The following is a 22,473-nucleotide window of genomic DNA, read 5'->3' as shown; positions in this document are numbered from 1 at the left end:
TTGCTGCCTGGTTTCTTCCAGCTCTTTGTGTTGCAACGCTTTCTTGACAGACACTCCTTCCCTCCTGGCCACCAGACCAACACACGCGCACCAAAACACTAACATACAAAAACAATATGAATAATGACAAAACTTGATAACTTGATAGTGAATACATAAATGAAGTAATCATACAATGCTAAGCTACCTTTTCAGTTCCAGTTACAATTCCAACAAGAAGAGATAAAGAGAACAACAAACGCACACTCTGCAAACACACTTTAGATGGGATGGGACTATGTACTTGGGCCGAAGAAGGGCAAAATATCCAGCAGAATATCTCCGAATCACTATGGACAGATGACTAAACTGATAACTTGGAGTGCACAGTACACTTTGCAATCAATATGTAATGAGATTTCCTCCTTCCAGGGTTCCAGAGACAGGCTAGTCCAATTGGCAGGCGTCAGTTTCCTCATGGCGGGTACCGTCTTGACGCGCTGGACTTTGAGGACGACTCGCGCGGCTGGCGATTCGACATGGACATGGTGATCATCTACATCTACTCCGTCAACTGGGTCATCGGCTTCATTGTCTTCTGTTTCCTCTGCTACTTCTTTTTCCCATCTTTTTAAGATGGCCTTTGGAAGGATTAGCGACATTTCCAGAAAATCCCATTGAGTGTTTTTTTAAATGCATGAGTTTGAATGCATACTTGATTCTGAGTAAAATGTCTATGCACATGTGTAAAACTCATACCTGTTCGACAACAACCAAATCATTTTTTATTGACTTCGCAAAAGAAGTACTTGCAGAGGAAACTTTTCCCAAAATACTACTGAAAGACAAGACATATAATCCATATGCAAATGTTTTCATAAGCAGTTTCCTTCTTGCTGTCATAGTAAAGTTTCTCTTTGAATCTTGTTTGATATTTCAAATTTCATGCATTTCTTTCTTTCTGTAAATTCCTAATCAAAATCTTGTGCCTTGTACCTACAACGGTTTTCACAGGAGGGTTTATTTTGTTATTTATATCTGCTATAATAATGGCATTAATATTTTCCATTTTTATATATTTTTATATAAAACCAAATCTGCTATAAAATTGCCTGTTGACAACCATTTCAGCATTTGTTGTCAGTATTTTCATGCATCAGTACCACAATCATACACTCATTTTACTATCGTTATATCAGTTTTCAGTTGACGAGCACTTTTCATTTTACCCAGGTGACGACACACCCAGTTTTCATTGGGATCACTGATTCAATCAGACTGCACCAATATAATTATAATGTTCCATTTTAATGTACATTCCACACTTTAAATAGTTCACAGGATTTAGAAAACAGCTTCACTAAATACAAATATATGTATTTACCGGTATAGCACTTAGCACATATACATTTACTAAATATAAATATACGTATCCATCAGTACTGATAAGAAATAATATGCTCTCTCTTACACAGAAACTGTTGCTAACTTTGTCTAAACCATAGCAGTGTCTGGTGTCCCCCCCTAGCAGCCTTCCTCTGACTGGCTCTCAATGTACACATGAAATATCCTCCCCTCCACTCCAGGCACCATAGCCACGGGGACGTCAGCACCTCGTTCAATGGCTGTAGGAAGACAACAGTGGACAGGTGAAGACAAGAGTGAGACATCTGACCTCTAGGTCAAATGAGCATGGTTACACAGAAATGGTCCCCAGGGTTTGAAGAGGCTTTGTTTATCAGGCCGGTATGAAAAGGACCGACATACCTGTAACTGAGGGGCTACTAGTTGTTTTGATAAGACCCATACGATGGCCAGACTTGCAGGACTTGAGGCCTTGAGCGATGTTTCCAGACTCAAAATGATTGATTACAATTGTTGAGAGGACCTGCGCGGATTCTACGTCATACTTCTGTGGACAGTCAGTAAACATGGAATACCCATCTCTCCCCTGCAAACAAACACATGCATTTTCAAAATCTCAACCAGTTAGAGTAACGTTGGTAATGTTGGCCTCTAATGTGTTTCCAAAACTTTTGCATTTAAAAAACACATCTGCAAACTTCAATCTGTAGAAATGTTCACTTTAGGATCAGTGCAGAAATGGCATATGAATATATATAACTGAAATGGAACTTGCACTTATCAATGTTTGCCAATGGGCACATGGTTTGTGCAGCTTTATTTTGAGTCAGCAGTAGGAGTAAATATATTAACTTGAACTTCCATTAATTTGGACATTGCGGAGAGAGACCAGACCTTGTAAACATCTCTGGTACCTTTGTTAGATATTCCTTCATTGCAACTAGATATATTTTGTCTCGTTCTAGACTGTGGCCTTGTATCTTGATACTCTCAGCAATAACCCTGCATCCAGGCTGTTGACTGGGATCAAAACCAAACTGTATTCCAGCAACTTGCAGAAACCTGGAATAGTCATAATTATATCTTACAGTTACAATTGGCCAAAGCACCAATGGACATGCAAAACAGAAGATAAACACTGCACAGATACACAAGACTCAGTAAGTAGACACTTGACTGTTGAGAAATGTCACCAAAAGCCTCCTAGGGGTCAAAGTTCAGTTTAATGGCCATGTTGGTGCTTTAAAGGAAGCAAATCTACTCACAGACTGTAGATGTATACCAACCAAACCAATTATAGACCTTTTTCTTATGAACTTCACATTGTGTTGACGACTACCTTCCATCCAGTGCAGGATATCTGCTGACTGCATTCTCCAGGCCCTTATAAAGCTGCTGCCCAGTGGCTTCCACCACCATCACCATATCCCTCATGGGCAGGATCGTCAGCAGGTCACGCATGGTGAGTTCACCTGCAGGGTGCAGGCGATCTGAACGCAGACTTCCTGTCAAGAACATACAAAGTTATCTTATTTACGCACAATGTTTAAGTCTCCTCTTAGAATAGACTACAGAAATCTTCCTGTTCTTTCTGTTTTACATATTTTAAAGTGCTTTACTGACACTTGAAATAACTGATAGTCACTCTATGTATTTGAGAATAGAACAGTCATTGGTAATAATGGTGATATGGTCAGTAAATATTGAAATACACCTTCAAAGACCTTCATTACTCTTAAGATATCATGGCATAGTTCAGTATACAAACAAAAGCTATACAAGTTGATGTAAACCTGAATTCAACAATGCCACGTCTGCAAGGGTGGCCTCTAGCATGGCATTGGTGATCAGATTGCCCAGGCTGCATTCTCTCTGTCTAACTGTTGCACAGCGGCCATCTAAGTCCACTTGAGTGTGGCACAGCACCTCCCCAATCATGTGCTGAAACAAAGTGTTGCATTTTTAATGCCATAATCCCCATATGGTTTGTGTTCCCTGAAATATACCGAAACAATAGCAAAATTAACTAATACACTTGTGTGCATCCTTACACATTTGAATTTACACTTGTAAAACGCCTACATTTAAACTTTACTCTAAAATTAATTTAAATACAAATTACAAATACCCTTGTCTATCTCTTTTGTTTGGTCCTATCAATATTAGCAGCCACAGCTTTGCATGACGTACACTATTTCGATTTAAAAAAAGCTTTATACCCAGGCCTTTAATACCTAACACATTCTAACATAAATGTACCTGGATGTTACCATTATATTTATCCACCATGGTTTTGATCCCTTGATCTTCATCTATGTCCCTTAATATGTCTTTTCTCTCCAAACTGTACTCGTAAGTCATGTTAGCCTTCCTCCTGATGTCAATCCTTGACAGATGTCTGAATTCAGATCCACTCTTCACTATCCAGATGCCGTTCACTTCACGAACCCCATATTCATGATCATGGCCTCCAAGTATGAGGTCCAAGGATTTGGCCTCCATGGCCAGCCGAATATCGTTGCCCCATCTCATGTGTGTGAGAGCAATGATCAGCTCAGCACCGCTCTCTCTAAGCTCCTTAGAAAGACGGTCAGCTACCACAACATAGTCAATGTAATCAATGTTGGCTTTGTCCACAGTTCCCAGAGTGTCCAACCACTCTTCCTCAACAAGCCCCATGAGGCCGATTCGGAACCCATTCCATTCAGTGATGCGACTTTCGATACCGTGACCCAAAGTCTGCGAGGTAAATTTATCATAGACGTTGCTGAGAAACCAGGGGAAGTTCATTTGTGTCCTCAATTCCTCGAGCATATCAACGCCAAAATCAAACTCATGGTTCCCTGAAAATGAAAGAAAGAAAATCGTATCATTGATAACAGCCAGACTTGGTTTGTATTTTCACAATTGGAGATTATCCAGCACTGAGGTCAAGTTGATGTCACATCTAACTCTGTCATAGAACTACAGGGGCCAGGAATCCCAAAACATTGTAAGCCTTAGTAGTTTGTGGAATCCCGCTTAAGTACTACTTGAAAGCGCTCGTAGATTTATCTTTGCTACAGAGTAGTCGTAGACGTCTAAGAGCTTCTTAACAGGGACTTCTCACTGGGGTCACCAGCAGGATGTACAAGGAAATTACAACTAACAATACATTTGTCATTGTTATTGCAAAGGTGCGCTCCAATCCTTCATTATATTTATTTATAGTCATCAGCTTTTAGATTTGAAAAAAATTAGGCTGTTTTAAACTTAGTTTAAAGCAAAGTTATGAAATAAGACATTGTTAAAGCAGCAACTGATTTTACAGTGCTTACTTCTTTGAACTATTAGTTTAAGGGGGGAAGGAGTAGGGGCACATTGTAGCCTACATTCACAAGTTGGAGCAGAAAGTTGAAGAAATTGGGAAACAACATAATAATGATCAAGAGTTAGAAAATATTACTTAAACAATGGTATAGGCATAGCTTACAGACTTGTGCTGTGTCAAAATATTTAGCCTATTTACTTATTTCCTCACTATCGTCCTTGACATCTTCCTCATCCTCAAATTCCTTCTTCAAGGATACCCAAAAGCACTATTGCTTGGACAGCGTGCCACTCACTGCAGGACACTTGCAAGTGTCAAAGCGCAGGGCACTCAAGACTTATGGACATCTTGAGTGGGCCTAAGATGTTAGGGGATATTTCAGCACTGTTTACATGGACAGCGTCCTTTTAGTACTAGCCAGACAGAGATGGGTTGGACCAATCACAGCCCTGCGGCTTGATTCGACTGGTCAGATACATGTAGTTAAAAAATTTGGGAGACGCACTTTACTTGATGTCTATTAAGTTAGACCTGAGGTAAAAGCCGTGACCTGACTAGTAGCTAGCCAACTGTCAGTCTCTTGTGATCGGTGCATGACGTGAGGTAAATAGTCGTGACACGACTGCACGCCTGAAACTTATGGATGACATTCGCTATGGTTGATTAACGGACCTCTTTTTTAAATTCTAATTTCAATTACATTTTGTAACTGGCAATTCAGTGTACAAATTGTGCAATATGAAATGCATTTTGCAACTAGGTCAGAAATTTGCATTATTTTGATTCAAAGGTAAAAGTCAATACTTGTTTTTACAGTTGTTGTCAGTCACTTTGGTACATTTCTCAGAAGCAAAATCCTCAAAACTGTTCAACCTCTACATCATCTAGTCACTTGTGCGGATTATAACATTTCTCATTGTTTTGCACATTTTGAAAATGCTTTGCTCTACAAAACATCTAGGTATGTATAAGTCATGACATGCAAATGAGTTATTATGTGTCAATCATCAGTTTCAGTGACATTATGTTTTTGCTATTGCACAGATTGGCCTTTTTTAAATGTTCTGTTAAATTAATTATTGTGTGTTTCTTTTCTCCCTCAGGTTTACCTATAAAGAGGCACACCTGGGAACCATAGCGACATCCATGGACCCACACCTGGCAAACTAAGCAGTACAACAACCAAAGAGCCTGAACAGCCTACACAAAGCAGATCAGGACATGCCCCCACTTAACTCCGCTCTTCCCTCTCACGTGGCTCCCTTGAAGTATCCCTTAGAACAGGCATGCAATGCAATTGTTAACACATTTACTACACATTTGTTTACATATATTTACTTCAAACTTTTTCAATTATAGCCTATAACTTCACATACGTACCATACACAGCACAATGAATTGTCAGCTCATTGAGAATATCTACCATATGTCTTCCCTTTGTAACTGTGCTTAAAAGTGATGGACTTAAACAGTCACCACTAAAAGCAATAAATGGGTTCAAATGTTGAAATCCCTTTAGTGCTGTTGCAAACCTGGAAAAAAAAAGTGTGAAAAGTTGTGGCAATAATTTACCAACATAGCTACTGATTTCCAGTTTTCCCTTAGATAAATAATAAAATTAATAAAAAGATACAGACATTATTGTCTATGACCAACTTGCTAGACAACTATTGGCTATGCTATGTTAGCTAGCTAATAAGATAATTATCCAACATTTAACATTTAGGCATGTCGTATTTAAAGTGAGAGTTTAACTACTACTAACGCAATCCCAATTTTGCTTACAAAAACAGACCAAGACTATCAATGGTGGGATAACATTAGGGCACTGCTTAGTACAAAGTCATATAAGTCAATAATGTTCACAAGGTAACTCAATTGTAAGCTAACTATTTACAACAGCCAGCTAGCTAGCGATAGCTATCATAGCAAGTGATAACGTTGTCTGTCACATCAATGATCATCATGGCAATGATTTAATATAACCTTGCAGCTCCACCGACTGGTTCATCTGGCCCTGCTTCTATTTCGTAAACATCGTTAAAATGCAAAATAGTAAATGTAGCTCCAAGGTCCCAAGTAGGATTGCAAAATTCGCTTTGTGTGATTTGCGTCGTTACATTATCAGCCATTGCTTACGACCTCTCCTATTAATTGCAAAACTTTACAGTTATGTTACTATGGAGATTCTGTCATTAGACTCGTTCAGTCTTTATATGTTTTCAGTTTCGATGTGAAATGTTGAAATGCATAGCCTGGCCTTAAAGTCTTTTTTTGATCAATAGCAAATCCTGTGGAGAAACAATTATGTTCTATTATCAAAGCCGGTGTTTAAATTAGTGGAACATAATATGAGGATAAAAGGTGCTAATCACAGCGAAGTGACCATTCTATTTCTGAATTCTCTTCATGCACCATCAGGCTTTTCAATAGGCTATGGCATAAATCAACCCGCTGTGTGGGGCAGGTGTCTGTTTATGAGGGTTAGTTGCTGCGCAGTGGCTGCCTGCAATAGTGCGCATTAATATAATTAGGCTAATTCATATTTTATATTTGCCTATTCTTGGTACGGATATCAGCCTTTCAGCAGCTCTGATAATGCTGTTGCCTTTAAACGTCTTAATATATCTTTGCTCTACGCATGGACGATGCTACATAGACATTCCACTTAGAAGCGGGTCTCTGCTGAAGTGAAGGTGACTTGCCTCGGAGTCGTGGTGATGCAGAGAGGAGCTGCGAGAGCTTCAGTGGTCCTGCGCGCTACGGGTTACTAAGGAAAACACCCGCTGTAACATCTTAACAGGCTACAACACCGCATCTGTGTAACATAGAAAGAGTAGCTGCAATATACGCGGATACAGGTAAAATTGACAGCGTGTTCCACATCAAAGGGATTAAAGCGTTAGATGCGTATGCATGAGTTCTGCATCGAATGGGCGCAAGAACCGCCCCAGATCAGCCGGGAACATTTTTCAAATAAGCAAGCCTCCGTACACGGAGCGCAAGGATAGCGAAGCCCAATGCGCCGTTGCAGACTGCAGAATGGTAGGTATGCATGCGACATGACAATAGTTTTCCCTGTGGTCCACTGCTTTCCCTGTGTTTATGTGATGACCTACCATATTTGCGTTATTAGGGGATGTAAACAGATGATAAACAGAGCAATGTGAAAATGTGTTAGGGTAGGCAAATTATTTTCAGTCGAGCAATTGCCTAGATGACATTTGTGCTTTCCATGATGTAAATGACTCGCTAGCCAACACCAGCCTGTTGTCCTGGTTATCATCGCATCTGTAAAGGCTAATTGAAATCTGTCCTTACTTAACTCTATGTCTTTGTTTTATAAGTTATTCACAGCGTAAAGCTGATGTGTGTTCACATGTTAGTAGTCATCAGTTGATATTGTTCAGTAGGGAGATACAGACGTAATTATTTTCCCCCTCTCAAACCGTCCGAAATGTATATGAATTAGGTACCGCCCACGAAGTATGCATGGGACAACACCAAGCCAATTTGGTTTTCAATATTTGTAGACTAATACCTGCAGCTCCTCCTGTTGTTTCCTTCTTTCCAGTAACCTAAACACAATCTTCATGTAGGAAGGTTCCTGAATTAGGCACAATAGAATGTGCTTTGTTCATAGCCTACCTGAAATAAAACTTTATTTTATTCTATATTTCTTTCATATTTATATGGTATGACAGTTGGTGACAGCAGCTTCTGGTTCTGTGTCTGGCCTGTGGCCTCTTTCAGCTTAGCTATTAGAAAGATAGATTAGTGCCCCACTGACCGCTACTGTGGCCACTACACTCCTCAGTTACCTGCTGCAAAGTATTAAAGGTCACAGCCCTGGGCTTGACTTTTTAGTAGATTCAATTTCAGTGTAGCCAGCAACAGTACCATTTACACTGAGCAAATGGTGACACTGTAATGATAACTTTCTTGGGAAACAGGAGCTGGACTGATTTAGTGTTCCCCCCCCCTGTCTTTTAATTGATTTAGAAACTTAGAAATGCTTGTGAACTGAGTATGTTCACTCAACACAGTTCTTCACAATTATGTTTGCTATGTCTTGCCTTTTGCTATGCTTTCTGGCTACTCTGTAAAGGATGATCAGATGATTCCACTTTAATTTTAAGTTTTCTATTTTTGAGTTGAGAAACACACTGATTAATATATGGCATAAGTGTTAAAATCATCATATCACCAAATACATTAAGGCTTCTTTGTCTTGAATATTTATTGGAATTCAAATACTAGCAGCAACAAGAAATTAAAGGTTGAAAGGTACGCTGTCCAGATGTAAACAGGGATTTGATGTTCCAAAAAGCCTTAAAGGCACCCAGTGCAACTTTATGTAAACATTCAATGAAAAATAAACATTAAATTTCTAGTCTTTTTTACACGTAGTAAGTTTCAATAACTCCATACCATTACATATCGACATTCAAGGAGCAAAGATGAGACGTCGTTGTGTGGTGAGAACTGATAGAAAATCGTAAACAACAACAATCGCGGTGGGGAGAAGCCATTTTTCCATTGACTGGAAGCCTGCTTTATTTATTGTAGGTTACAAAAAATAAAGAAAATGGCGGCGATTGTTGTTGTTATCGATTTTCTATCAGTTCTCACCACACAGCGACGTCTCATCTTTGCTGCTTGAATGTCGGTATGTAATGGTATGGAGTTATTGAAACTTACTACGTGTAAAAAAGACTAGAAATTTAATGTTTATTTTTATGCCTCGAAAGTTGCACTGGGTGCCTTTAACTTTATTGTCCATGTTGCCTGCTGAGCAAGAAGTGCAAACAGAAAGTGGCCTCCTTTTATGCAGCGCACTTTCCAACAATTAGCGTAATTCTTTATCACTGTCATTGTCTTTTCCTCTTCAGATTGTCCAGGAGTTCAATACCCTGGTGGCTCTGTATCGCGAGCTGGTCATTTCCATTGGAGAACTGTCAAGGGATTGTCCCTCTCTTCGAGCAGAGATGCACAAGACCCGCATTAAGGGCTGTGAGATGGCACAAACCGCACACCAGCGCCTATCAGCCATATCCTGGTAAATAAATAATCAGTCATCTTATTGGGAGTCATAATTGCAATATCTGTTTTGCTGGTTCATCATGGCAATTATGAAAGAAAAAAAAACATGTGGAACCCAATACAATAGCTTCTGATGTATTCTTTGATAATGTTGTATGTTGTAAAGGTAGCATACTGAATGTTTGGGTTGCTTGTGTAATGACAACAGTTGGTTCCACCGTCAATACTGTAATTGTTTATAATTTTGTCAGTTCCTCTCCCAGTATCATGTTTGCATTGTCAGTGTGAAGAGAGTTTGCTTACCAAATGGTAAATACAATATGAATGAAAACAAACATTCTTAAAACAACATACTGTATCTTATACAGTTCATAAGTGCATACTGTTGACATTTTATTTGTTATACCAAAGAAGAGAACTAAAACAAGAATTGTTTTTCTCAAAAGACATGGACACAGTAGCACTTGGATTATGTTGCTCTTTCAGTCTGAAAGGTTGTGGTCTCTAGATGCACTAAATGTATCCAATGAGGCATATGCAGTAATTGTTGTTACTGCACTTACTGCCAAACCGCAAACATTGTAGAGGCTTATTTTCCAAAGCTGTTCTCCTTAAATTACACATATCCATTATGAAGATCCACCACCAAACATCTTCCTGCTCCTCCTTAAAAGCTCTCCATAATGACTGCTGTCAATGTAGGCTTTTTAGTTTCTTTTACGCTGAGGACGTTATTAGGTTCCAGCCTATCTCTCTTCTCATCTAACAAAGCAAGACTCAGTGTCGCCTCTCCGAAACCGACGTACCAAACGAGGCTCATGAAAACTGATGTTTATGAGATTTATGATAACTGCCATTCTCACAGATGGTGTGGGCAGAAAAAATCGAATGACCTGATAATGGAGTACGGTAGATGATGGCATAGACACGACACTAATTCAGCTTCAGCTCTTACAAATTAGCCACTGTTTTGATGCCTTCTTTGAGGTGAAACACCACACTGTCACTGTTCTTGTATGTTGGCATTGTCAACCATTACAGACGGCTTTATCGCATTGATCAAAAGCCTATATTTGTTTTTGAAAAGTTTGTAATCTGAATTTATTCCCAACTGTCGAAAAGCCCAAAATAGGCACGCTTCTGTGATGTTCCCAAGAATAATCTTATTACCATTTAAATCATCTGGCAAGGCACATAGTCTGTGAATAACATATCTGCTGCAATTTGCATTTTCTCATCATTTTAGCAAATGGGGGACATTGTGCGGAGATCTTTGCTGTATGCATATTAGATATTGCATGTAGACGCAGCGCCAGTGAAAGTTAAGTAGTCTAGGTTATCTGAACATCTTTATCATTAAATTTCATCTTAATGACCTTAAAGGGCTTAGAACCCATCAGACAGAAAAACTCATACCAACTAAATCTGATTTCCTGGGAAGAACCGTATCATTTTTACGGCTTAGCTAGCTTTGCTATTGACAAGTCAGTGCTGTCAGTGATACTAAAATCCTGAAACTTCTGTATATTTATTTATCCCTGATTCAAGCCAGGACTGAATACCCACGATATGCTGTCAGTGTGAAGCTCATTTGTATCACTTGTATTAGGAAATGCCAAGTGTGATTAATTTTTTATGCGTCGGAATGTGAATTTTGTCAGTTATTACATTTTTTAGAACAGTGTGCATTAATCATGTTCCGGAAGATGAAAAAAAAAACCTATAGGCCCATAAACTATTCACGCACTTTGAATAATTCACCAGGACCTGTGCCGTGTTGCCATACATGAGGGGTGCGGTTCAGGCCATAAATAACCAGACTATACTGAGAGACACCCTGCAATCGAACAGCGTTAAGGATCAAACCCTGAGTAGTGCCTACTCAGTAGAAATGTTGTCTGAATGAATGCTGGACTGCTAGAGTCCGTGGCCCTTCCACAGGTTTTACCTCCGTTGATGTCTCTAATATCGTGGTAGGCTGCCACGTGTTTGTCGCATCTCTCTCTATTTTTCCACCACCTCTGTTCCATTTTTTATAGACATTGTGTAAGTGACAATAGAAACACATTTAACAATAATATAATACAATATATTACATTTATTAACTGATTTATGTTTCCAGTGAGCGAAAACAATAGAGGATTTAAGATGTTGTACACAAAACAATTTTGTATAACAAACATTAGGCAGAGGGGAGCTGGTTGATGTGAATAAATGAGGATAATAACTGCTGAAAAAGAAAGTGGTATTTTAAATCCATCCCAGACAGAATCGTAATAGAGATGACCTGAATCTGTACTCCTGTCTTATCCTGCAACCCCCCACCCCACCCCACCCCGCCTTCCCTGCAGCCCTGAGGATGGCGAGATCCAGCCTGAGATCTGCAGACTCTTCATCCAGCTCCAGTGCTGCCTGGAGATGTACATCACTGAGATCCTCAAGTCGGTCTGTCTGCTAGGATCCCTGCAGATCCACAGGAAAGGTCAGGAGGTTGCCTTTTCATGGCTACAAAATAAAAAAAACACTATCAAAATTGCATCGTTGTAAGTGGCAGTCAAACACAAATGGATTTATCTTCAGTGTTGAAATAAATCTAGCGACGTAGATCTCTTTTAGAGGCAAATGGAGTGTGGCTTTGGTCTCTAGTGTCTTCAGTTGGTAAGGATGTACTGAGCCATTCTTTTTCTGAAATTGTTTCATCTCACAAGCAGATTTGTGTTATCAATGCTTTTGTGTTTCGTGTTTATGAACAAAAACAGTTTTAAATTAAATATTATTGTCATGGGTCATATTTATATTTGGATGGGTATGTATTAAATAATACATACCCATATGTTCAGCCAATATTGTTTAATGTTGTATAATTTATTGTTTATATATTATACACATACATATTATATTAAATATAAGTTATATGTTTTGAAGTATTGTGAAGGAATGCACATCCATTGGAAGAAAACACAAGGAGGGAAAGCATGCATGATTTTAAAGTTGATTATGCTCAATGATCTTTGCAGGTAAGAATTCCTCTGTTCTTCAGGGGATGGAGAGCAGGTTGGAGGACGCCTCGGACATCCCCATGTTGGAGGACACATCCTCCTCCCCTGTGGAAAGCTCTCAGGCTGGTCTTCTCGTAGTCACTGATATTGACAACTCAGAAAGGTACTGTATTTTGAGTGTTAATGTCTTTGAGAGAAACAGCACCAGAAAGGTGTTATCTACTGGATTATTTGTATCTGCTCTGGAAGTGGTTAGTCATGGGTTGTTGTTTTATTTATTCATGTAGTAATGCACCTTATATGGGCTATATTAGCAGTGCCTTTGCCTCAGTATTAACAGCACACCATTACTACAGAGACAACCTCGTCCTCTATTATTATTGTTACAGGGACATGAGAGAGATGAAGAACCTTCTAAGCAAACTCAGGGAGACAATGCCTTTACCACTCAAGAACCAAGGTACACTTTTTCACTCTTTTTCATATTAAATACTTCAGAAGTGACTCAAGCCTCATGCCTGCTTGAGTCTTGTACTGTATGTGCTATACAGTTTAGCAGATTTATACAATTATAAATGCCAGATTCCATTTTGGCAGCATTATACAATTATATATGCATGATCAGCAGTTACTTTTTTAAAGACATGTAATTTGTAGTTTCATAACCAGCCTAACTTCTTTTTATGTCCATTTAAGATCAAAATTGATGTTGGGTTTGAGAACCATTCTGGAATGGTTCCAAAAAACAAAGAATTTCACAGCCCTTGTGAACCTTTTTTCACAATCTCTTGTACTTTTTTATATTTAAGAAAATAAATAGCTGTCTTCCTGGTAGGATAAACTGTCTAATGATGGTGATTGTGCTTGGAGATGAGACTGGACTGCATCCACACATTGTGGGTGAATGGCTGTACAGTATTTGCACAGTGGATGGTGTCTTCAAAGGAGAAGTCATGTTGGGAGGGTTTCTCAAGCCACAGAATAGTATAAGCTGCTGTTCCTTCCTCAGGTATTGTGCGCTGCAGCCTAGGCACCTTCTCCATTCACCCTCTTTTAGTGTCTTACACAGAACCATGGCGTGTCTGCAGGGTTTCCCTGTTGAAGCATGCTGACGAGATACCTGTGATAGTGGTACCAGTGACTACTGTTGCCACTCAGCTGTTTTACAGACGTCTCAGCACGTGACCTAATATCATCGTTTTCTGGGAGCAGAACAGAAGCGAGTCATCTCATTGCTCTTGCCTGAAAAAATACTTTGACATTACTGTTAGCATAGCAGAAGTTAAATAATTGTGTACAGTGGGTTCATCATAAAACCATACATGCCTAAATGCTTGCAGTCGAAACATTTTGTGGCCATATACGTATAAATAGCACGCACTCGCCTTTTTACAGGAAGAAGCTTTCTTTTTCTCAGTTGTGTTATGGTGTACCGCTCTGTAGTCATCAATACACTCTCTGTTTAACTGGGGAGACTGTGAACCGAAGTGCTTCTGATGCTACTGATGCTGGTCTTGTGAGGACAGCTGCTTTTTGCAGGCTTAAAAACCTTTTAGAAATCGTTGATGGGAATAATTAGACTCCAAGTGTATTGCTTCATGTTCATGAGATGAGCTTGCAACATCCTCTTGTACGACCAGTCCAGCTCTGTTGTCGACTGACGAGCAGTGGAACCTTTGCAATGCTGTCATCACACCCACGATTATATACGTGTGATAATAGTTAATAATACTTTCATATTTCATGTTACATTAAAAGGGGTGTCATTGGATTGTGATTTTCTAACACTATCACAGACTGCATCTTAAACATTGTTTAAACTGAGGACATGCTATTAGACGTCCAACGTCTCTATCAATGTTACAATGTTTTTAAAGTCTCTTCATTCTTCTTAAGTGGCATGTTCAAAATATTTGACTTTGCGGTCAAAGTGTTTTTTCCCTAAAAATTCCGTTTTTGTCTGTGCAGATGACAGCAGCTTGCTGAACCTGACTCCCTTTCCACTGGTTAGGCAAAGGAAGAGGAGATTCTTCGGGCTGTGTTGCCTCGTCTCGAGCTAAGAGGCCCTTCCAGACACGGCAGGATAATAACACCATCCTCAATAATCCTTTAGTACCTATCACTCCTCACTCGATATACAGTATACTGCCATTTCCTGTGCTTTTTTTCTCTGCTTAACTCAAGTTTTAGTCTATATGAACATAACTGTAATATAACAAATAGTCCCAAACAAATAGTCATTAACTTAAATGTAGTATGTCATTGCTGCCGAATGAAAGATGTGTATTTCTGAAAGGGAAAATTAAAAAACGTCTCCAATTTAGCACCAGTGATGCGATACAGGGAAGCAGGATGTATTCATATTGCAATTAGGGGTGTTTGCAATGCAGATTTATTTTTCATTGAGCATCCAGGCAAAAGTTGTTAGATTCAAGGGTATTTGTGAAAAAGAGTCACAGCTTAATCTGTAATCATATTGATATTCCTTTCTTTAGAATCCTTTCTGTCATTCAAATATCTCCTCATTTCATAATTTCGATAAATGTTTTCATTAGACTATGTTGATAGATTGACTGAGATGGATTGAAAATGGACCAAACTAATTTCAAATGCAGGCAACAACATAAACCTGCAACTGAAGCCTACAACCGAAGGTAACCAAATGTATTCAACACATGTTTTAGCTTGCTCAAGCGCGACATCATTGACACACAGACATTTTAGTTTTAGACATCATGGAAGTAACATGCTTTATTTCAAGTCAACTGTTAGACACATAACAGAAATCTAGCGTCATGACTCTAATATCTGAGAAATATCGCCCTATATCACACAAAAAGTGTGCACTTTGCAAGGTAAGCACTAGACTTGAGTTGATTTAACTAACGCTCAGTCATAATCCTGACATTTTCTGTCAAGCTGTCAAAACTACCGGGCAGTGACTGCAAGTAAGTTACAAGAATGTCAGTCTAACAGCACAGCAATGGCTACAATTCTATTCCCAAACTCTGTTATGGAAGAGTTTTTAATGTTGAAGGAGCTCAAAACCCTCTTCTGAAGGCCTCAGATGACATAGAAGTAAGGATACATATTTATGAGCACACCAGAATTATTGAACTGGGCTTTTGAACTGACAGCACATAAAAAGGGGGTTGAACCGTGAGCTGAACTATGTTTTTTTTTCCTTTGGTTTTTTTGAGCTATAAATATGCTTTAGTCTTCCATGAACCGAGAACCTGTATGAAGATTTTTCTTTCCCCAGTTCTGGGTGAATAAAATACCTGCAAAGCCTTTGTGCATACACATGAAACAGTAATAGCAGTGCACTCAAGACTAATTTTTAGAGTTCCTTCTAAGCCAGAGATGGGTTTGAGGTGACAGGATAGCCTCTGCCTGACGCACAGACCGAACGTGCACAGCATGGGTCTTGCTTCTTATTAATAACTGCTTCTAATATGGCAAGGCATGGTAAAGGTTTCTGTAGTGCAAACAAAAGCTATCTGTCAATTTACATGGGTAATAAAATACTGTTTTTTATTTACAACAGAATTGTGTTCAATGTTTGTATCCTTTCTGATAAGCACATGTATGATTTATGATGAAATACGACAACATACAGGTAGTAAGGGCTGTGTAAAGAGGTAGGTAAAGAGGCGCTAAAAGCAATTACATCCCTATGCACAAGGTTTCTTCAAAAACAGAAGAGTCCTTCTTTAACTGTCACACACACATCGTGTGTGTGTGTGTGTGCACTTTTAAAAGTGGTCATGGCAAGTGAGGCATAAACAATGTATTCAGTACACTACACTTTGTTTTCTTGCACTGTGTCACTGTGCCCTGGCTGGCAGTTCCAGGGTGAAGAATGGAATGGAAACCTGTGCCTCACTAACTGCCAGCAATTACAGACAGGTCTGGATGCTCATCAGCCGTCTCTCTTAGTGCTAGCACTAGACAAGCAGTAGATGGGCCATACACACACACACAAGCACACACATAGGCACAGACACACACAAACCCACACACACACAGGCACAGACACACACCCACATAGGCGTGCAGGGGCCCTTGAGACTCTTTGCAGGTGTATGATTGCAGCTGTTCTTCCGCATGGGTGTGAATTAAGACTGGGCTTCGGCTCCAGTGTCTTGGGTACTCAGGGTGATGCCATAGAGGTCATCAGGGACACAGAGAAATCATCCAGTTTGGGAACCTCAACTGGCTGCCGTCATACTACAAAGCGAGATCAACTCTTGACATTCTGAATTAAGTAAATCCTGGCTATTTTCCCTCCATTTAGGCAGTTTGATCTCTTTCTCTCTCTCTGATTAGCTTTGTTTACTTGCCGCTTGTTACTGCCATTCTCATTTATAACCCAAAGTCTTCTTCAGTGTTCTTTTAACACAGACAGGCAGAAACTCAAGCCCTGTGATTCAGACATTCAAGTGGATCTCAGAGCAGTGGGAAGATCAAGTGTCTCCATGTTCTTCTTCAGCTGAATAAGACTTTTTTTTTATGTGAATCTGTACAGAGCTCGGACAACGCACATACGCAAACTTATAACCAATATAGCATTTCAGCATGTTTTTAAATAATACCATCATTAGAAACATACAGTGGGTATCTTGCATGAGGGTTTTAGTATAAGTAGTACCAGTTTGGTATGATGAGTCTAAGTTTCATTCTCATTTAAATGATTTAGGCCAGTTAAAGCCATGTCTTGAAATGCTTAGATTACATCACTATTCAGAGACGACATTCAGCTATATCGTCAGCTACATTCAGCTATACCGTTTTAAGACCAAAAACGTTTGGTTTTAAAACTGAACTGATTAAATCTAAAGGCTGACAACCGCAAGCCGACATTTTATTGTTTAGGCTACTTGGAAGAGCCCAGTCTGAAAGTTTGACTTCCCCCCATAAAAATCAAAATGAATGCTGGCTATAAGACAACATTGCAGTGATTGTCAGAGAAATACTGACTGTAACAGTTTGAAATGTGAGGTACCAGCCCTCAGCCAATAGCAGAATTGTGCTCTCAGTTAGAACACTAACACGCTTTCCTCCTCACCTCTCATTTCATTTAGAGTCCACATGAAGATATCAGTTTCCCAGGACTAAGAGAGAGTGGGATAAGATGAGCCATACTTAGACCTTTGTCATCCTATAGCCAAGGAAATAAGAGACAGGAATAAAACGAATGCAATACAACAGAAGTTCTGATGGTCAAATAGACAACAAAATATAAGGCTCCCCCAAAAAAGTGGTCTTGTGGCTCAACTTGACTCATGTAAGTTGATCCATCTTACAGGGTAAGTGAACCATCTGGGAAAACTTTTCTCTAATTAGAGATATATTCAAAATATAATTAATAATAATTAAAATCACTCATACTGCAGATTGTATTGGTGTTCATGAAATAAATATTACAACTCATTTGTGGACGGTTCTGAAACCTGAATATGGTTTGCCAAGTTGCTAGGATCAATAAATAACTGAATGTTTTAAACTAAAACATTTCCTTTCAGTGTAGACTCCCAACTGTATGTTTAGCATGACAGCAAACTTTTTAGCCTATTAACACCACCAAATTACATAATGTTCTGAATGTCCATATAATCGCAAACTTTGAGCTAATGACATAAACACATGTCATACTATATGGAAGGTGCTATTCAAAATGGCAAAAACAAGATGCTTCTATGTCATCTTCAAGGACGTAAACAAAAACTAGGATTACAAGAACATGACTATGGGGCCTCTATCTGTTAATAAGGTAATGTGATGTAATGTAATTACGTGGCGGTTCAATACATCTAAAATATGAAATATAATGTCAGTTAATCATTGTTAGGTTGCAACTGTAATTAAAACACCAAACATTTGACTTAACTTCATGTAAACTTGAGGGGGTTAGATGAACCACCAGTTGACCTTACCTCCAAGGCTCATTTTGCCCCACAGCAACCATTTTGGGAAATGTGCTTAGTCTAGCAACACAGAGCTACACTTTTGCTAATTCACCCACAAGTTTTACATGATATGCCACAAAAAAAAAAAAAAAAACACAGTTGTTTGTGAAAAGATAAGCTTACCACTTGACCTACATGGTCCTTTTTCCACAGCAAGATGAAAATGGAGAATGCAAACTACATTTGAGGTCACATGACAAAACTTGTTTATGGTTGCAAACTGTCCCCTACAGGAGGTAGACTCCAACAATTACCACTAGTTCTGTGTCACAGAACATAGAAACCTCTTCTTATATCCAAACCAAGACTTTTTGGAAATCAGGGCTCTTTTCAACGGAAAGAAAGATAAGATAGAAAAGGAATGTGTTTATTTTGGTTTATTTCGAATGCCATCAGCACATTTAGGGCCCTGCAGCTACAAGTGCCCCATTCACATTACAAACCCAACTCAAACAGAGTCCCAGACACCAGGTCATACCGCTACCTTGGGCAAAACAAAACAATACAACAAGAGGAAGTGTCTCCTCTTATGTACAGCTGGTGACGCATCCTTAATGAGAGGAAAGGGAGAAATTGTAAGATATTGTCATTTTTTTGTTTTGATTGGATGATGGCACTGACAAACAGCCTGGCTGTAACTGTGTGTGTTTCTGTGTCTGCTGTAACCCTCTATCGAAGCCATTGTCTCATGTTTCATATTGCACTAATGTGTCCCAAAACCCTCAGCTCAGCTCAGGTCTTCTTACTGAGAAAGTCATTGCTATGGTATTACTGCTCTACACGCAGATCACTCACTCACAACTGAAATTTGATTTTGTTTATATATATATATTGTTCAAGCATATTTGAGTATATATTTCAGTATATTTATAACCAAAATCTCTTTAAGAGCAGGTGGAAGGATGGAAAAAAGGGTCAAGATTTAACAAAAATATCAGGGATGATACAGGAAAAGTAATAACATGCTTTATGCACTGCGTACACTTCTAATTAATCTGGCAGTTGACCTGGAGTCAGTGAGGAAATATTAAAAAAAAACTGGGTTAGCAACCCAGCCGTTTGTTAGTTTACAATTTATTTCTGCAGTTTCAGAGGATGGACACTGGATGGAGACAAAGAGCTTCTCTTTTGTTCTACCCCTCCTGGTTGAGACACTAGGGAATTAACTGGAAACTAAAATGAAATGGAAACTAACACTTTTTAATTTGTAATTTACAAATAGAACTGAAAGCAAATATGAAAAACTACCTACATCCATCATTTGTAAAATACTGTTCAATTTTCAGAACAAATATAATGTACCGGTATATGCTATAATTATGTAGGCTATATACAGTATAATAATAATAAAAATAGTCAGATTTGAATGGCACACACGACACACTGCAACACACACATGCATATATGGAGGTGACACAGGACACACACACACACACGCAGGCCTGAGGTCGCCCCCAGGGGCAGTGGGTAGCTTGTAAGCGCCCGGGACCAAGTGAAGTGAACTGTCCATCTTGGTCAGGGATGGGCAGGAAAGTGTTCTGTTCTTTTGAATGGGTTTTTTACAGAAAAGCAAGTAGCAAAACACAGGGCCGTTTGTTTGTAAGTGGGCCGCTGGAAACCCCTGAGTTAAAGACAGACAGCGGGCAGACAGTGGGCCACCAGCGGGCAGACAGTGGGAATGCAGTGGGCAGACAGTGGGCCATCAGTGGGCAGACAGTGGGAATGCAGTGGGCCATCAGTGGGCAGACAGTGGGCAGACAGTCAGCCCCCAGTGGGCAGACAGTCGGCCATCAGTGGGCAGACACTGGGCAGACAGGGGGCAGACAGTGGGCCATCAGTGGGCAGACACTGGGCAGACAGTGGGCCATCAGTGGGCAGACAGTCGGCCATCAGTGGGCAGACACTGGGCAGACAGGGGGCAGACAGTGGGCCATCAGTGGGCAGACAGTCGGCCATCAGTGGGCAGACACTGGGCCGACAGACTGGGCCGCTGGCTTTTTGCTATCCGGGCTGGTAGATTGTCTTTGGTTTTTATAATGATTCAAAAACATACCTTCAGTTGATCTACGTTGTAGATGGAAAGAAAAGCAGTTTGTTTTGTAGTTTTATTTTAGAGGGAATGAGGGCCTTGTTAACCTGTCCCACATGCCCTGCATGTGGAGCTGTGAGCATCCTTCTGATTAGCTCTAGCTGAATCCAATTCCAGGGACCTGCTGTTTATGTTTCGACTGCTTGCTCCCAAGCGCAGCAAAGTCAATATCATCCATCCCTGTGAGATTTGCATTGGCGGGAACCTCCACCTCCGCAAGACGTGAGAAGCATCCCAGCTTTGTGAATTTGTGACCAGGCTCGTAAATGTTATGATACGAAAAGGATCCCTGCAGATACACCTACATCTATTTACCCCATTAACTGCAAAGAAACTGTAGAGAATGTCTGTTTGTAGGGCCTCACGTCAGTGTATTACCATTCTCTTCTTCCGCTCTCTGACATAGCTTGTAGTTCTAATAGTTGATTCTAAACCTGATTGTTCAAATCCTTGATTGTAAATTGAATTGTCTTTATTTATGAAACCATATCAAATATGTGTAGTAACAGGTTTAGAAAAGCAATAAGCCCCGCGAGTCCGTGCTTTGCGCTGATTTTAGAACAGGTAAGGGGGTTTAACGGCACTCCGCTTCGCGTCGTGCCTAACAACTCCCTTACCTGTTCTAAAATCAGCGCAAAGCACGGCCTCTTGGGGCTTATTGCTTAATTGGCTCATGATGTGGTGCTGGAGTGGGCACTCAGAGGAGAGCGCCTCCCTTCCATAGCTGCCTCCCTGTTGGGTCCCTAGCTATAGCAGCATGCCTTGTGGCCTCATGCCTCTGGTCACGCGATTAGCGCATGGGCAGAGTGCTCGCAGGTAGGTAGGTAGACAGGCAGGTAGGCTATCCAGTCATTTCATTTGGCACAAATTATATTTCAAAACAGATTCCAAGGTGTCATGGCCGTGCTTTTGGTGTATTGTGAAAAACATGAGAAAACCCTGCCTGAGTAATGTCAGTCTGCTCAGAGGAGAGCGCCTCCCTTCCATAGCTGCCTCCCTGTTGGGGCCCTAGCTGTAGCAGCATGCCTTGTGGCCCTCATGTCAGTAATGTCAGTCTGCTGTAAAAAATGTAAAGGTTTAATTGCTCATTAGTTTAAAATAGTTATAAAAAGACAATTATAGTAGGGAGAGAAGGAATATAGCCTATTTGGATAACATAAAATTGTAGAACTAGAAATGTCAGTTATGGCTAAGGCGACCTGCAAAAGTCTCCATCAAGAGGCGTACATTCCACATGTGTGTGTTGCAGGCACGGCGCCATGGGTGGGCCTGGGTGGGCCTGGGCCCGCCCATTTCTGGCCAGGCCCACCCGAATCTTTCAAAGAAGGAAAAAATATATATACAAGATTATACAATGTATTATATTTTCCAAGTCTACGATCAAAGAAATTGTAAGCATGTACGAATTGTGTGGATATAATTTGTATTAAAAAAAGTGATGCTTATGACGGTTGCGACGTGGACCAAGTCTTGTCATTAGCGTCAGTTGAATGTTTGGCCGCGTTCTACCTCAGAGCAGCAGTCGAGCTTTCGGAAGTTGGTATTTCTCCTGTGTGCAGATTTAGTTCGGTTCGGTGTATTTTGATTTCAGTGCCAAACAAGTAGGCCCTATGGCTACTTTATTGCGATACTTTTAAACGCTCAAACCACAAAATGAGCCAAAAGTCAGTGAAGTCACTGTCACAACCCAGGGTCCATCCGGATCATCAGGACCAGCTG

General features: G+C 40.0%; 1 protein-coding gene across 1 annotated transcript; it reads left to right on the top strand.

Moving 5' to 3' along the window:
• Positions 1-7,570: 7,570 nt before the first annotated feature.
• rgs7bpa (regulator of G protein signaling 7 binding protein a) lies at positions 7,571-14,756 on the top strand (the record flags this gene model as incomplete). Its single annotated transcript, XM_080838979.1, has 6 exons — positions 7,571-7,699; positions 9,547-9,713; positions 12,049-12,179; positions 12,715-12,859; positions 13,086-13,156; positions 14,665-14,756. The coding sequence occupies 6 exons, from the start codon at positions 7,571-7,573 to the stop codon at positions 14,754-14,756; spliced, it is 735 nt and encodes a 244-aa protein (XP_080695105.1).
• Between the last annotated feature and the right edge of the window lie 7,717 nt (positions 14,757-22,473).

The sequence above is a fragment of the Sprattus sprattus genome, assembly GCF_963457725.1.
Source record: "Sprattus sprattus genome assembly, chromosome: 5".
Taxonomy (NCBI): domain Eukaryota; kingdom Metazoa; phylum Chordata; class Actinopteri; order Clupeiformes; family Clupeidae; genus Sprattus; species Sprattus sprattus.
This window is presented reverse-complemented; position numbering and strand designations above follow the sequence as displayed.